Source organism: Chiloscyllium punctatum, chromosome 7 (genome assembly GCF_047496795.1).
Source record: "Chiloscyllium punctatum isolate Juve2018m chromosome 7, sChiPun1.3, whole genome shotgun sequence".
Taxonomy (NCBI): domain Eukaryota; kingdom Metazoa; phylum Chordata; class Chondrichthyes; order Orectolobiformes; family Hemiscylliidae; genus Chiloscyllium; species Chiloscyllium punctatum.
The window spans coordinates 81,282,861-81,301,090 of record NC_092745.1 but is presented as its reverse complement, the minus strand read 5'-3'; the positions used below and the strand labels follow the sequence as shown (position 1 = coordinate 81,301,090).

General features: G+C 39.4%; 1 protein-coding gene across 4 annotated transcripts in view; it reads left to right on the top strand.

Annotated features, from left to right (window-relative positions):
- The first annotated feature begins 7,341 nt into the window (after positions 1-7,341).
- The window catches only part of scp2a (sterol carrier protein 2a), an 81,620-nt gene continuing 70,731 nt past the window's right edge, over positions 7,342-18,230 (top strand). The window contains exons 1-3 of one of the 4 annotated variants that reach the window (XM_072574189.1): positions 7,342-7,399; positions 14,402-14,459; positions 15,957-16,028. In XM_072574189.1, coding sequence (XP_072430290.1) covers positions 7,358-7,399; positions 14,402-14,459; positions 15,957-16,028 — 172 coding nt within the window. In that variant the 5' untranslated portion in view covers positions 7,342-7,357. The other 3 variants (XM_072574192.1, XM_072574190.1, XM_072574188.1) reach the window with 3 other exon arrangements.

Below are 18,230 nucleotides of genomic sequence, written 5' to 3'. Positions count from 1 at the left end.
CCCCCCCCCCCCCCCCCCCCCCCCCCCCCCCCCCCCCCCCCCCCCCACCCACTCTGGCATACTAAGATCTATCTGTTTGTGTACCACTATTCTACTTTCACCTAGGTAGCATTACAGTCGTATTTTTTAATATTTAAAGTGGCATGGATCGGAATCATACCTACAGCTGTGCTTGTATCACTGGAGGGTATTTCATTAACACCAGTCCACCTACCCCGAATGTTCAGACAGACTTTAAACTTGGCTCTGAGCAGACTTCCAGTCTTCATGACCCACTCAAGTCATTTTACTTATAACTGGAGTTTAACTCTACCGAGAATTTATGTTTTAAGCTATCTTTCTATTAATAATACGTAATTATTTCTAGAATATGCACCTATGCTTCAACATCAACTTCGGCCAGCTCCCAGTGATGACTTCACCTTTCTATTAGTCATATCTGCACCCACTCCCACTCATAACAGTACTTTTGCACTAGACAGCCTTCCACAATACGTTTTTGCCAGAATGTTCCTCTGATTAGGTAGCCCTTTCAAAATTCACATCTCCAAAGTTTACCCTGCCCCACAGCACCAACAAAAATAACTTGAATTTGAGGAACTACATTAATATTTTAACAAGTCCCAATATGCTTTGCAGGAGGAATGAGCTATATAAAGAAATATTAGGACTGCTGACCAAAAACATTAGTCAATAGGTCGCAGTATTGTAATGAATGAGGAAAGGTGGACATATTTGCAGAGAAACTTCAAGGGTTCAGATCCTGTCACCTGATGCCAAAGCTTGAATCAAACAAAAATAAAAGATGCTTAAGGGGCCAGAATTGTAAAACTGGCAAACGAACATCAACATCTTGAGGATTACCATTGACAAGAAACTGATCAAAACTGTGACTACAAGAGAAGGTCAGAAGCTGGGAATTCAGAGACTCTCTGAAGCCCACTCACAAACGACAAGGCATTAATCAGGTGTGTGATGGAATATTCGCCACTCACATAGATGAGTGTAATTCTAACATCATCAAAAGATTAATACCACAAGCAATTCATTTGACTGGCACCCTGTTGACAATTTTAAACATTCACTTCCCCCACCACATGGCCATAGTAGCAGCAGTGTGTACCATCTACAAGATGCTCTGCACAATGTCCCAAAACTCTGACCACTACTGCATAGAAGGAGAAGGGCAACAGATGTAATTGGAGTACCATCATTTGCAACATTCTCTCTGTACCACATACCATCATAACTTAGAACTATATTGCCATTCCTTCACTATAGCTTGGTCAAATATTAGAATTGCCTTGCCAAAATATGGTGTATGAGCTGAAAATGTTGTTGCTGGAAAAGCGCAGCAGGTCAGGCAGCATCCAAGGAACAGGAGAATCGACGTTTCAGGCATAAGCCCTTTCCTGAAGAAGGGCTTATGCCTGAAACGTCAATTCTCCTGTTCCTTGGATGTTGCCTGACCTGCTGCGCTTTTCCAGCAACACATTTTCAGCTCTGATCTCCAGCATCTGCAGTCCTCACTTTCTCCTCAAAATATTATGTCTACCTAAATGCTATTGATTGTTCAAATGTATTATTAAATAAATACTTTGTTTTGTAAAAGAGAAGTTGTTAAGTGTGAAGTTGAGCTTGGCCAAGTGGAGGAGGATGGTGGTGGGGGGGACGGTTCAGGCCTTTGTTTCAGGAAGAAGCGGAGAGGCCTGAGACCATCCTGGTGGGGGCCGGGCGTGTAACGGGATTGCACGGCCATGTTAAAGAAGAGGTGGCTGGAGAATGCAAACTGGAAATTCCGAATCTAGCATAAAGTCTTGGATGAATTGTGGATATAAGTAGGCAGGGACTGGACCGGGGAGAAAGGAGTGTGTCAAGGTAGGAAAAGGTGAGTTCTGTGGGGCAGGGGCAACCAGAAACAAAGGGTCTGTTTGTGGATTTTGAGAAGAGGGTAGAAGTGAGCTATACAGGGCAGGAGGGACTATCAGCTTGGAGACAGTCGAGGCAGGGTCACCAGATGAAATGCAGTCAATGACTGTAGTAGAGAAAAAGGCTTGATGTGCTTTGATGGGGTCATAGTTCAGGAGGAGATAGGAGGAAGAATCTGCAAACTGGCACTTAGCCTCTGCAATGTAAAGGTCAGAACACCAGACTACAATGGCACTACCTTTATTGACAGGCTTAATAACAAAATCAGGGTTGGATCAAAGTATACAGAGTGTAGTCAGGTTGGAGAGAAACAGGTTGGAATGAGTGGGGGGTGCAGAGAAATTCAGGTGACCAATATTGTGCTCAAAATTCAGTAAGGTGGGGATACAAAGAGATAAAACAGAGACCTTTGCTAAGTACAGAAGGTTCAGTATCGGAGAGTGGAAGTTTAGGATGGACTGTGATTACCTGACAGGAAGAGGTGGGGGTTGGGAGAGGGGATGGAGTCAGATGGAAGGGGAGGGGGAGGAAGGTTCCAAAGGGCCATGGATGTTTCTGAGTTGTTGCATCTTGCGTGCCTTGATGTCTGAAAGGAAAAGAAAAAGATTCTCATTAGCACGGTAAATGATCCAGAGGATGAAGTGGAACTGTGCAACCCTGTGCCAGTGTGATGCAATGTTGATGGAGACAGCTGTTGAGAGGGTTTATGTGATGCTGCATGGCACTGAGTGTGGATCTCAGGGGTGCAGCAAGAGCAGCTGTCTGTGGAATGTAGAACGTGACAAAGATTCCTGTGATCCTGGGTTGATTAAAAGCACAAGGGAGGAAACATGAATTGGAATATACATGGTGTGAGTCTGAGCTGGAGGCAGTCACTGAGGAATATGATGTGGCTGTGGAAATAAGTTTTAGCAAATATCTGGTCAAACACCAGGAGTGACAGTGAGTTTAATGTCAGTGGACAAGAAAAAGATTGGAATGAAAATCCCTTTGGAGGAAGGAGCAGAATTTCTTCAGGTTGGCCATGCCAAGAAGAGATCTGGCAGTAAGATAAATACAAAATAAAAGTTGAAAGGACTGCAGACCCTGTAAATCAGAAACAAAATCAGAGTTTGCTGGAAAAACTCAGCAAATCTGACAGCATCTATGAAGAGAAATTAACGTTTAGGTTTGGTGACCTTCCCTTGGAACAACACCCACCATTCTTTCAGGTTTTTATTTACTATTTTTATTTAATTTTCTCTTAGTACACCAGAAACACACTCAACAGAGATAATTTACAGGGACCTTTAGGCAGGCCTTCAATTCTCTGGGAGCCAGTCCGAAGTTCTCACAAACTTATTTTCTGTTCCTTTCCTTTCTCAACCTGCGAACTTTTAAACTCAGAACTGTCTTTCTTAGTGAGGTATTTTCCTGAGAGATTGTTCCTCTAGCACAAATTAGATAAATCTTCCAACCTGATATTTTACTCTTTATGAATGCAGTGTTTTCAATCAAAGTTTGAGTTCTACCCCATTCCTGCATGACTGAACAAGGCATCTTGCTAATCATTGCTGACCTTCCTCTTTTGAATCCTAACAAACTAACCATACCTGTGAGTTTTCAGAAAGACCCTTCCTTTCCCATCTATATCTGATGGCAAGGTGAATTGCATATATCATGTATCCAGGTAAAAAATAGCTCTCCTTAAAAGCCCACTTTTCTACCTTGGAAATAAATGGACAATTTAAAGTACAACTGTTTGGAATATCATTAACAATTATCCTGAGTTTGATGACTCACATTCTATCCACTGTTAGCACACCTAGGCTACTGTTATTTTCCCCAAGTGTAAAAATCCTTCTTCCCAAGAAAAACAATCTGGAATTCCTTTGATCTCTAATGATCAAATCATTCAAGCTTTCTGTCAGGTAGACATCAGAACAGGGCAAATGACCCCTCTATTTTGCTTTAAATTAAATATATCATCCAAACACAACAATCTTATAAACCTCATATTATAACACGATAAAGCTTCATAATTAAATATGAAAATATTTAATCATACATGAAAATATAAATCTATACATTTATAAATGCTAAAACAAACAGACACACAGTAGCAATACTAGTAGTGTTTGTCACTAACAGGATGCTGCCTTAAAGCCAAAAATAGGTTCTGCTTATTACACAAATGAAGAATGTGGCATTTAAAATTCAATGCCAGTGTGATACCAAGTATAGCCCAAAGACTGGTAGGTCATATCAAACTGGTAGGTCATATCAAACAATAAATCCCTTTGCCTTTTACAACAAACAATATAATGGGCATACCCAATCAGCCAATGCTTGCAAACGTCAAAACATAGTGTCCTACATTAGATTCTACAGTTGGACAACATTTTGCTAAATAATTCCGAGTGAGCTGAGAATTATGCTGACAACCAATTTAAGATTATCATCTGGGCTCACAGTATGGCACATTTGTGAACTATATAGTAGTTCATATACTTTGTTATGACACAATTAATATGCAGGATACTGTTCTTTGCACATGGAAAGAAGACATACACAAAGTGTACATATTTCAACTCAGCAAGACAGATGACATCCATTCTCTGGTTTATATCTCAGGGGAATGCGTTGACCAGAGTCAACTGTCTGACTTAAAATTTAAACAAAGCTTAGCAGTTAATTGTCACCTGACTGGTGCATTCTCAATGGCAAAACCTTTACAAATCAGAGTCCATTTGCTAGCCAACCAGTACTCTCTTCTTATTCAGTACAAAAAGGTTGTTTTGTTTTATTTTGATATTTCTTGCAAATTGCAAGTTCATAAAATTATGAGGGGCATGGATAGGGTGAGTAGTCAAGGTCTTTTTCCCCAGGATAGGGGAGCCCAAGACTAGAGGGCCTAGGTTTAGGTAAGAGAGGAATGATTTAAATGGGACCTAAGGGACAACTTTTTCATGCAGAGGGTGGTGTGTTTATGGAATATGCTGCCAGAGACAGTGGTAGAGGCTGGTACAATTACAACATTTGAAAGGAATCTGGATGTGTGTATGAAAATGAAGGTTTTAGAGGGATATGGGCCAAATACTGGCAATTGGGTCTAGATTAATTTAAAATATGTCGTCAGCATAGTCAAGTTGGACTGAAGGATCTGGTTCCATGCTGTACATCTCTGTAACTATGACTCTTTGTTTTGATGAGTACAGAACAAAAAGCTTCGACAAAATGTGTATTTCTTCTGCACACCACAAGTTTTGTCCTGCCAAACCACTATCTTGTATTGTATTAAATGTTAATGACCTAAGATGCTCTAAGTGAGAAAATATTGAAATTTAGTTTTATCTCCTGCTGGATATTGTTGATACTGTCAAAAATTGTCAGTTTTATTGCTACTCATTCAGCAGTTCCTTATGCACTCTTATTACACACTGATTTTCAATCCACCTCTCCAAAACATGATGACTCATGCTGGAGTGTGATTCTATTGACAGTGTCAATGTAAATAAAAATCACAAAGGACCTCATAAAGAAACCGAAGAAAAAGTATCCAAAAGAAGGTATTAGGAGAGATGATTGAAGGTTAGCCGAAAGTGGTGGGTTTTGAGTAGGTTCTAGAAGGTAAGGCACAGGTTTAGGGTCCAAAACATAAAGTGGAACAGCTGCAGGCTTTTTCCAACAAAGATTTTCCAAAGGACGAAGAATGCACAGTACTATGAATTCACCAAATCGGAGTAGGTTCTAGAAGGTATAGAAGAGATCCAGAGTTGAAAGAGGTTATACAAGTAGTGATACCATGATTAATAAGTATGCCAAAATAAATACATCCTTAGGAGGTACGAGTTCAGTATGGGTAAAAAAGGTGGGAATGATGACCAAACAGGATATAGTTTGTTTTTAATCAGTTTTATGGCATGGGAAAAGGGCCCTTAAGCCCATCAGGTCCATTCTCATCATCAACTACTATCTACTCTAGCCCCATTTTCCAACATTTGTCTCATAGACTTATTGGTGACAGGGAACCGAGAATTTTGAAGTATAGAATATATACAGCAGAGTTTTAGATGACATTCAGTGCGTGAAATAGGCTGCCAGAAAATGTGGTAGAGACTGGTACAATTACAACATTTGAAAGAAATTTGGATGTGTGTGTGAGCAAAAAGATCATTAAAATAGTTGAGTCCTGTCTTAATTAGAGTCATCGAGTCATAGAGATATACATCACGGAAACAGACCCTTCGATCCAACTCATCCATCCGACCAGATATCCTCAACTAATCTATTCACATTTGCCAGCACTTTGCCGATATCCCTCCAAACCCTTCCTATTCATATAACAATCCAATTGCCTTTTAAATATTGTAATTGTACCAGTCTCCACCACTTCCTCCGACAGCTCATTCCATACACTGTCTATTTATTCTATGATTTTATCATGACTTTGCAAACCTCTGTAACATCACCCCTCAGCCTTCAGCACTCCAGGGAAAACAGCCTAGCCTATTTAGCTTCTCCCTATATCTCAAACCCTCCAACCCTGGCAGCATCCTTGTAAATCTTTTCTGAACCGTTTCAAATTTCACAACATCCTTCGATAGGAGGGAGACCAGAATTGAACACAATATTCCAAAAGTGGCCTAACCAATGTCCTATACAGCTGCAACATGACCTTCCAACTGCTATACTCAATGCTCTGACCAATAAAGGAAAGCATACCAAATACCTTCTTCACTATCTTATCTATGTGCAACTTCACTTTCAAGGAACTATGAACCTGCACTCCAAGGTCTCTTTGTTCAGCCACAATCCCCAGGACTTTACCATTAAGTGTATAAGTCCTGTTTTGATTTGCCTTTCCAAAATACAGCACCTCACATTTATCTAAATTAAACTACATCGGCCACTCCTCAGCCCATTGGCCTATCTGATCAAGACCCCGTTGTACTCTGAGGTAACCTTCTCCGTTGTCCACTACACCTCCAATTTTGGTGTCATCTGCAAACTTACGAACAATACCTCCAATGTTCATATCCAAATCATTTGCTCCTCCCCGATGCGAATTTTGCACCAGGGACAGGGCAGGAATAATCACCTCCACTATCTTCTCTGCTCCATCCTGAGCAGGAATTCAGGGAAAGATCATTACCGATGTCCCCCAGTAGATGGCAGACAAATAAAGCAGAAGCGTATTCCAACGTATTTTTTGAAAAATAATAAATTTTGTAGAAATGTGTCTTATTTACCTCCTTCGTAATCAAACTAAACTAAAAAAACGTAACGTTCATCTAATGCTGTAATCACTAACTAGGCAACTAAAATCCATTCAGTCAGCTTTTTATCCAGTTCAAGCAGTCAACATGCAGAGGATCGAGCACCAGGATTACAGCTGCACACCCGAAATTTAAAATGGGACAGATTTTACTTTAAAAAAACGGAGACAATGACAGGGAAGCAACCACTGGTGAAGTATGCGTTGAGAGAGGTGCATGAGACTGGCATGTTTCCAGATGGTGGTTTGGTGTATGTACAGCTTTAAAGAGCAGTGGTTTCTGACAGTGAGCATTGTTCCGGCTGAAGGTCTGCCTCTGAGAATCATGGCAAACTCCAAGAACAGGGTGTTTGTGGTGGGAGTGGGAATGACTAAGGTATCTATTCATCTCTCTATCTATGGGGTACATTCGCTCCATTTATAGCCACAGCGAAGTTAGTTTTGTGTCCGGGTGAGGGTTGATCTTGCTGTTGCAGGGAAGTGACTGACATCAGTGGCTTACTCTCCTGTAACAGACAGGGGCCTTTTGCAGCTCTTTAAATGTATCCAGAATGGTTACTGTGTTACACAAGCACCTTGGGCTTGCAGCTCCCTTGGTCAGTGATTAAATCACCGCCACACACATACTGTAAGTTGCACATTGGATCCCATGTCAGGGTCTGTCAAAACAAATGTCATTTAGTATTATACAACTTGTATTATGGCAGCCCTGCTGCCCACATAAATCAAGGGGCAAACTATTGATATCATATTTGTTGTATGAAAAGTTGTTTTTCTAAAAAAAAGCTCAACAGATTGACGTTTTGTGTACGACCATATATTTGCTTTTATTTGGTTTCTAGTAGGCCAGAACTCTTTGCGAAAACCCTTTTGGGAACAAATCTACGTGATGCATCTGTTTAAATTTGACTTTTATCATGAATAAACAGTAAGAGAAACAATAAAAAATGAAATTTAGCAAATCAGATTAGTTCTGGTGAGAGGCCACAGACTGGAAATGTTTTCTGTTCCTACATAAATGCTGAGGTTTCTTTTGTTTCCAGCATTTTCTGTTTATTTCAAATTAAATTGTCATTCTAGAGGTTGGTGAAACACTGCAGTCCCTCTGGTCTCCATTGTTTGTGAAGGCCTCAAGTATACTGGTAAACACTGTGCTCCATCTTTTAGGATTCCTGGACACAGAGTTAACTATAGTCTGCTTCTACCCAGGGTTAGTGTTACAAAAAGGATGTCTGTTTTACTGGCATCATGTGGCCAAAGAGTATGAGGTGCATCCCCTTCTTTTAGGGAAATGGGCTACAACCTCTCACACCACATAAATAATGAAACACTTCCAGGCAGCAGAAGGTGGCTTGGGACTTCTCAGTGATTGACTGATGGTGCTCTGTGAACTTAGCCCTATCTAGTTGCTGTTGGGAAGGTTTTTAGTTTGTAACAAGTTAGTCCATTTATTCTTGTTATATGTACAGCAGCTAAAACTCTGTTTTGTTTCCCTGCATTAGAAAGAAACGGCTCAAACCCAGCCTGATCATAAGGGAGAATTAAAAGTGAAACAGTAAATTTCCAAGTAGCCAACTTTGTGTTCCATTTAGTTATGATTAGCACTTGCTCCCAACTTAGTTTTCTTAGTCCAGGTTAGAAATTGGATATTTAGAGTCTTAGAGATGTATAGCATGGATGCAGACCCCTCAGTCCAACTCATCCATGCTGACCAACTATCCTAAATAAATCTAGTCCCATTTGCCAGCATTTGGCCCATATCCCTCTAAACTTATTCATATACTCATCCAGATGCCTTTTAAACAATGTAATTGTATCAGTCTCCACCACTTCCTCTGGCAGTTCATTCTACATGATACAAGTTCCGACAAGAATATTCTTTTGCAGTGCTTGATTTGGGAAACATTAGCTTCATCAATTTTGTGAAATATGTATGAATAAACATGCATAATAGGTGCAGTATTATGCCATTTGATCCTTCAAGCCTACACTGCAATTCAATAAGATCACGACTGATCAGTTTGCAATCTGAATTCCACTTTTCAATCTATCCTGATAGTCTTTGATTTCTTTGCCTAACAAGAATCTGTGGGGAAGTAGTATTGTCATGGTAATTTATTGGACTAGTAATCCACAATCCTAGGTTACTTTTCTAGGGCATGTGTTCGAATCCCAAAACGGCAGATGGTGAAATTTGAATTTTAATGAAAATCTGGAATATTAAAGTTAGATTTTGAGCAATCATCAAGCCATCACTATTTGTAATAAAAACATTTCTGTTTTGAAGGTTGCAGGGTTCCCAAGGAGAAAATGAGATGCTGTTCTTCCAGCTTGTGCTGCATTTTGCTGGAGCACTGCTGCAAGCCTGAGACAGCAATTTATAATTGCATCCTTTATGTTCAATTCCTCTCTTAATAATGGACAGAATTTCATTAATCACTGCATACTAACATTTTGTGATTCATTTATCAGAACACCCAAATTCCTGTTCTCAGAGGAACTTTGTAGTTGTTGTCCAAATAAATAATATTCTGTTTTTTTTTACTCTTTTTGCCAAAAGTGTACAACTTCACATTTTCTAATATTATACTGAATCTGCTAGATATTTGTCCACTCACCTAACCTATTTATATTGTTTTTGTGTTCTTATATTATCTTCAGAACATACTTTCCACTTATCATTGTGTCAACTGCAAATTTAGCCATCATGCCTTCGATTGCCTCAGTTAAAGAAATAATCTAAATTGTAAAAATGTTGAGGGCCCAACATATGCTTCTGCAGGACTACTCATTATATCTTGCCAATCCCAAAAAAATCCATGTATGCATACTTTCTGTTTCTTTCCCACCCACCAATTTTTATCAATGTCTGTATGTTACTCCCTAAGCTATGATTTCATACTTCGTGCAATAATCTTGTCAAATGCCTTCTCAAAATCCAACTTCAGTTCATCAACATGCTTCCCTTTTTTTCACAATATGATTATTCTTTCAAAGAAAATAAATAAATTTCCCTTTCACTAAATCATGCTGATTCTGCCCAATTAACTACTTAGTGGCCAGTTATAACCTCCTTAATGCTTGACTCTAACACTTTCCTCACAATAGATGTGTGGCACAGTGACTCCCTGGTTAGCACTGCTGCCTCACAGTGCCAGAGACCTGGGTTTGAATCCAGCCTCATATGACTGTCCGTGTGGGATTCCTTTGGGTGCTTTGGTTTCCTCACTCTGTCCAAAGATGTGCAGATTAGGTGGATTAGCCATACTGAATTGTCCATAGTGTCCCGGGATGTGCAGGCTAGTCGGTTAGCCATGGGAGATATCGTGTTATAGGGTAGGGGGGGTGGGTCTGGCTGGGATGCTCTTCAGAGGTTCAGGATGAGCTGAATGGCCTACTTCCACACTGTAGAGATTCAATTAAAAAATAATGCAAAGCTTACTAGCCTATAGTTTCCTGCCCCTCTCCCTTCTTGAATAAAAGGCTTATATGTGTCACTTTTCAGTCTTAAGGGACAGTTCCAAAATGAAATGCCTTTTGTAAAATTAAATCCTGATCATCTAATCCTGATTAGCCACATCTTTTATGATTTTAGGATCTCACAGGCCCACAGATTTATCAAACTGCAACTCCATTAGCTGGTACAATGCCACTTTCTAAGTGTTTATAATTTCAACTTCCTGGTTTACAGTTATTACTGGGACATTATGTTTGTATCCTGTATACTAAAGACAGATGCAAAATATTTATTCATTGCATCTGCAATTTCTTTATTGTCTATTATTGACTCCCCCATCCTCATCCTCCCGAGGATAAACACTTACTTTACTTCTTCCTTTTTAGATGTTTAGAAAAACTCTTGCTGTCTGATTTTACATTTCTAGCTTGCTTCCTCTCGTGCTGTAATTTATTTGGTCTGATTAACCTTTTAGCCATTCTCAATCATTTTTGTACTCTGACTACTCATTATTTTTGTGGCATTATTTGCTTATCCCTTATAAGGTGATGCTTTTCCCTAAAGAATTTGGTAGTGGGTCCTCTCCTTGGAAATATTATTTATCAGGGAAAGTACTAATTCTGAATAAAGATCCCTTAAAATGTCTACCTCTCTTTTTCAATGTTCTACCTCCTAGCCTAATATCCTAGTTCATATTAGTTAGCTCAGCTGTCATATCCACACAGTTAGCCTTATTTAAATGCAAAGTATCAGTCTTAGCACCACTCTTCTCCCTTTCAAGCTTGATGCGTTAATGTGCATATGCAGTTGTTAATCTGTATTCTGCAAAGAAATACTTGGCCAAGAACCTTGACAAAAAATTACTTCAGCTGTAACTTATTCGTTGAGTTCGCTGATGTAATCTAAGGAAGTCTCTTATTGACTGTTCCGCTTTCTAGGCAAGTCTGCAGTCTGCATGTTTAAATGCACCTAAGTACCATGCAGATGTCTGCAGAGCAAACAGGAAAATGTGTATCCACCTGAAAGCTTCTTGTTTACTCTGTAGAAATTGGTCCTGTGTGAATTGTATCTGCATCTGATTACAAATTGGCACCACTTAGTGTGATGTTCTTTATCTGACATGTCTTGTGAAGCTACCTATGCAGTAAAGAAAATCCTGAGATTTGGGAGTCCTATTGTGAGACCATGTGTATGGCATGATATTACTTAGCAATTAATCGTGTGTGATGGACTTAGCGATTAACTGCTGAGTTTTGGCACAGTTGAAATTGCTTGTTAGCCCCTTTCCTCTCAATGTTGCTGCTTGTTTATAGAATTGATCCAGTTACTGCACCCTGTAGGTGGGAATTATTCTGAGAAGTTCCAAAATTGCGTATTGCTTGGCTTGGAGGATGCTTTCCTTGCTTGCCATGCCTTTTTTTTTTAAATCTTCAGGGGAAGGCAAAAAAGTGTTTTTGGCAATAGTCCTTGTGTTCTTGCAGGGCAACCTGTAGATTGCACATATTGTAGCCTCTGTGTAATGTAAGTAAGGGTCTGGTCATCAGACTATAGGTAGTAGCACCAATCAAGTGAACAAGTCAGACCAGGATGATGACAAATTTCTTGACTCTTGCAGGTGCATACATCCTGAGGATTAATAACTCTGAATTGTACTTGTGGATTGTGGAAAGGCTTTGAGGGTTCCGGACATGAACCATTTGTCACAACATACCCAGCTTCTGTATTGTTTTTATGACAAGATTCTATTATAGCTTGGTATGAGCTGGTTCGTTATCCCAAATCATATCAATGGAATCAAATACTAGAATTACAAATGAACAATTCCACTCCTGACTTTATGCCAGGGAGTTCTGTTCAAGACAAATCTGAAGATGTCTGCACTGAAGACATTTTCTAGAACTGTAATGAAGTCCCTTGACAATCATGATCAAATTCCGATGTGTTGAGCATGATTCCAGTCATTGGGAGTGTTTGCCTACTGACCTCACTATTTCTAATGTTTCTTAGCGAAACACAGTGGAATACTACAACCAGATGCTTTGACTTCTTGTCTATGAGTGTAAAAATAGCTTGTCCACTGTTGGTTTATAAGAGAGGACTTCGTCATTCCCCATCCCTCCTTTGACTGGTGCCATCAATTTCTTCTAGACTAGGATAATACTACAACTAAAATATTGCTCTTGAACCCATGTAAGAATTCTCTGCAGCTGACTTTGTAACATTGGAGTGGAACTTAAAAGTGGTGTCAGGCCTTTTAATAACTTGAATAATAGTGACTAAGTCTAAAGATGATAAAAATCATATTGCCAAGAAAACTTATACAGTTCATAGTAGGGCCCTGTGCAATGTTGTCAAATGGAGAGACCAAGGGGTTCAGGTACATAGTTCTTTGAAAGTTGCCTCAGAGGTAGACAGGGTGGTTAAGAAGGTATTTAACATGCTTGCCTTCATTTTCTTAGATCATTGTGTAGAGGAGTTGGGACGTCATGTTGAGATTGTAGTGGATGTTGGTGAAGTCACTTTTGGAGTACTGTGTACAGTTCTGGCCACCTTGCTATAGGAAGGATGTAAATTGGAGAGGGTTCTGAAAACATCAACGAAGATGTTGCAGGGACTGGAGTGTTGAGTTATATAGATAAAATCATAGAATTCCTACAGTATGGAACAAGGCCCTTTGGCCCAACAAGTCCATACCCACCCTCCAAAGAGTAACCCACCCAGACCCATTCCTCTATCCTATATTTACCCCTAACCTATACATCCCTGAACACCATGAGCAATTTAATATGGCCAATTCTCCTGCACATCTTTGGATTGTGGGTGGAAACTGGAGCACTCTGAGGAAACCCATGCATATACAGGGAGAATGTGCAAACTCCACATAGACAGTCACCTGGGGCTGGAATCGAACCATGGTCCCTGGCGCTGTGAGACAGCAGCGCTAACTATTGAGCCACCGAGCCGCCAACACGGGTAGGCTGGGACTTTTTGCACTGGATCGTAGGAGGTTGAGAGGTGCACTTGTAGAGGTTTATAAAATCATGAAGGGTATACCTAAGGTAGCTAGCAAAGATCTTTTCCCTTGGCTGGGGGAAATCAAAACTAGGGGTCATAATTTTAAGCTGGAAGAAAGATTTAAAATGGACCCAAGGGACAACTTTTTTACAGAGAGTGGTTTAAATGTGGAATGAACTGCCAGAGGAAATATTAGGTGCAGGTTTTATAGTAGTTACAACATTTAAAAGGCACTTGGATAGGTGCATGAATACGAAAGGTTTAGAGAGATATGGGCCAAATGCAGGCGAGTGTGACGAGTTTAGTTTAGGAAGCTTGGTTGGCATGGATGAGTTGGACATTTAAGCGACTGCTGGACATGCAGGTGGATAGCAGTGAGTTGAGGTGTGCATAGGTTAAGTTATTATATGTTACATTAGGATTAAGCCTCGGCACAGCATCATGGGCCAAAGGGCCTGTTCTGTGCTCTACCTTTCTATGTTCTATGTAAAGGGTCTGTTTCTGTGATGTATCACTCTATGACCCAACAAGATCTGTTGTACTTGTGCCACTCACGTAACACTTTAAAAGGATGTGGCACCTATTTCCCTCCATTTATTGTCCAGCTGCAGAGCACACAAATGCAATAAAGAAGCAATGGTAATTTTAATACACTTAAACCAATCGAATGGCTATATTAGGACCTTAAGTAAGATCCAATTCAAGTTTAGTAAGAATGTAATTTGTTATTTCTTTTCCACCAGTTTGAAAAGCCTGGGGCTCTGAAAGATGTTGACTATCCTGACATGGCCAAAGAAGCAGGTATCATCATAATTTTAGTTTGTTATTTGAACAACTGGTATGATTTTGCTCACTTTGGAACCAGCAAACTCATACATTTATAATTTTTTTAAAAAAATTCACTCATGGAGTGTGGGCATCGCTGGGCCAGCATTTATTGCCTGTCCCTAGTTGTCCTTGAGAAGTTGGTGGTGATCTCCCTTCTTAAACCACTGCAGTTCATATGCTTTTAAAGGGGGTAAATCCAAAATTTTGACCCACTGAGACAAAAGGATCGGCAATATATCTCCCAATCAGGATGGTGAGTGACTCAGAGGAGAGTGATAGTAGTTGTGTGACCATTTATTTTCTGCCCTTGTTCTTCCAGCTGGCTATGGTCATGGGTTTGGAAGGTGCTGTCTAAGGATGCTGGGTGAATTTCTGCAGTGCATCTTGTAGTTGGTAAACACTGCTATAACTGAGTGTCAGTGTGGATGGGAGTGGCTGCTTGTGGATGTAGTGCCAATCAGGTGGGCAAGCAATTGTAATAATCCAGGAGTTTTAAAGCAAGGGAAATTCCCAAGTTTACATGTTAAAACTGAAGTTTGAACATTTTTGAAATGAGAAATGAACATCAAGTTTATTTGTTTGAAATTGGTCCCACAGACAAGATCAGTAACTTGAATTTCGTGGCTTTCTGTGTTATGTGGTTCTGAGATTTGCCTGGGTATTTGTAGCATGTAACGTTGATCAATCAGAAAATCATACAGAACTTCAGACTGGTCCTTCAGAGAGACACAAAACCATCATCTACTGAATGTATAATGGAATTCATTGCATTTAAAATAATATGATCTTGGGCTTCATAATATATCCTCCAAAAACATTACATGGGAGGTGTGGGGAACAGGCATCATATTTCTGGACATTCTTTTTATTCGTGAAACAGAATGCTCAAACTGAGTAGCATGTGCTAGTTATGCTGTTGTATCTGTGCAACTAGTAGCAACAGGCAAGTACATTTAAGAGTTTGGGATCTGTGTCTACAGTGGAACTAGTTTTGCCTCCCTAATAGGACAGTGCCACTATTGTCATAAAGTGCAACAGTAGGTTCTTGTATGCAAATGCTCATACAAGTAAAATGAACAAGAGAGCACACATTTAAAGTAATGTGTAAATGAAGCAAGGGTGATGTGAGAAAAAGACTTTTTGACACAGTGAGTTGTAAGTGCTTGGAATGAAGTGCCAGAAGTGTGGAGGTGGGAGGTTCAATTGTGGCATTCAAGTGGGTGTTAAATTATGATTTAGATAAAAGTAGTATACAGGGATATGGGGGAAAGACAGGCGAATGGCATGATGTGCCATGATAAATTCAGTGATTCTATAACAGCTTGCCATTGCTATTTACTGTGAACCTCAGTCCATCTGTTTCTAAACGTACAAACTTTTCTTGATAAATAGATCAGCAGTACTGATGTGTTTAAATCTGTGAAGCAAATTTTAAAGAGCAGAAAATTAATTGTTTTCTTTCCATTATAGCTCAGAAGGCATTGGCTGATGCTGGCATTGCGTACTCTGCTGTGGAACAAGCTTGTGTGGGTTATGTGTATGGTGAGCACATAGCATTACTCTATTTAATTATTTGTAGCTAATCAATGTTTGGGAAGAGATGCCAGAGAAAACCAGCTTGTAAATCAGATGTCTTGTGATTTATTTAATCGCATAGTTGTGGATTTTCTTGAAACATCTCCCACATTGCTTCCTTTACTTTGCTAGAAGTAATTTACACCTATCAGTGGGCCTCAATATTTTTACATTGCAAAATGACTATACTTCAAAAATAATTTATGATACATGGGACGTTCTGGGATTGTGAAAAGTGTGATATAAGTGTAAATCCACATGTGCAAAATATTTCTTTATTTATCTACAGAATGCGGGCGTCATTGGCACAGCCAATATTTCTTGCCCACCTCCACTTGAGAAAATGGTAATGAATCACTTTCTTGAATACAACTGAGTGACTTGCTCAAACTAAATAAAGAACTGCTTGTGCTGAAAAGTTTGAGTGGCGTGCTTGGCCATGTTAGCGGGCAATTAAGAATCAACTACTTTGTGTGGGTTCCGTGGGGGTTACGTTCCAGGACCTACTGTGGAAGCCTGAAACCACAGATAGGAGTAAACCCATTCATTTAAATGGGAAACATAGCTTTCCGGCAGCCTCCTGGTGCTGGAACATTCCCTATAATATGCTCAGGCCGTGGTAAAGAGCGGGTAACTGAAACCGCAGAAAATGATTCCGTGGATATGGGGTCGCCCTGTAAACCAGTTGGACTATAATCTGTGTTGTGAGATTTTGAACTAACATCGTATAATAAGACAGAAAGGTAAAGGCAGCAGAATGTGGTCTGTAAAAGACATTAGTGAAAAGATAGTTCTTTGCAACATTATTGTATTTTAAACACCCGCTTTCTGTTTGAAACTTGTTGCTCCAGCTGCTCTTTTATCCAACAGACTACTAAAATTTTGTTTTATTTTCTATATCAAGATAATGTATTTTGCATTAAATGAATGTTCAATGAATTAGCTATGTGCAAATCAGTGAATATTGTATCAAAAACGAACGCTTATTAGAAACTTGAAATGAACATTTAGATTAGTTGTTATGCTCTGTATGGGGATTTGTAATCAAAAAATTGCCAAATATACCAAACAAACATGAAGGGATAATTGAAAAATATTTCATTTTAGGAGCATCACTTTAACAGGAATCAGAATCATGGCTGATTAATCCTGAATTAGGAGGCAAATTATAAATTATGTCTGAATTATAAATTAAGTTGGGATGAATTATAAATTATGCATGCAATAGCAAATGCAACAAAGACTGTTTCACAGAGGTACTAGACACTTCAGTCTGCCTGCATGATTCCAGTTTCAGCCACCAAGCTCTTCCACACAGAATTCTAGTTCCTTCCTTTTTAAGATTTGGATGAACCCCTGTGTAAAAGGGCTTCTATCCATGCAGTCTTCCACACAGTGGGGCACATTCTTCTTGAACTGACCCAATTGTCAGTTCCTTTTTTCTTTTAGTCTCTTTGTTTTCTGCATTATCGCGCAAATTCAGAATTTTAACTTCCTTCCCCATTGATATTACTTTCAGGTCATGGGGCTAAAAGGTCACAAGGACCAGTATTTCTTAAGATCCAAAATTATAAAGCCCTAGTTAACATTTAAAGAAAACACTACAGACACCTGATATATTTGAAATCATTACAAACTTTCCTTATTGTTATTGCTTTAGGGTTAAAGGCTATCACTTAACTAAATTAACTTAGACTTTTGTATAGGAAAGAAGTTGATTTTACCTCTACCTGGAACAACTGTTTTGCACACAGTAAATTTCTTTAAAGCCCTGTAATTCTGCGATGATTAAAATTGATTTGGAGATGCCGGGTTAAAATTATGTGGTTGTTGGCTAAGGGCCTGCGGCATCATGGGAGCTCCATTTTCCTGCACATAGTGGCATGAAGTCACCTGCAAGATTCATCCAATTAATCTTTGGATTAACATCCCATGTTAAACAAAATACTTCTGGAATGCACCTCTCCCTCTGTGCTGTAGTGAAGTATCAGCCCAGATTTTTCATTAATTTGCTGTTTGAAACTACAGAGTGTAGAAATACTCTTATTATTTAATAAGATTTGAAGGAATGGATTAAGGGAACAGATCATGGATATATTAGCTAAGGGTTACTTGGTTGTATAGATATTGGGAGTTGGGTGCAGGTGCTTTTATGGTTTGTAGTAACTG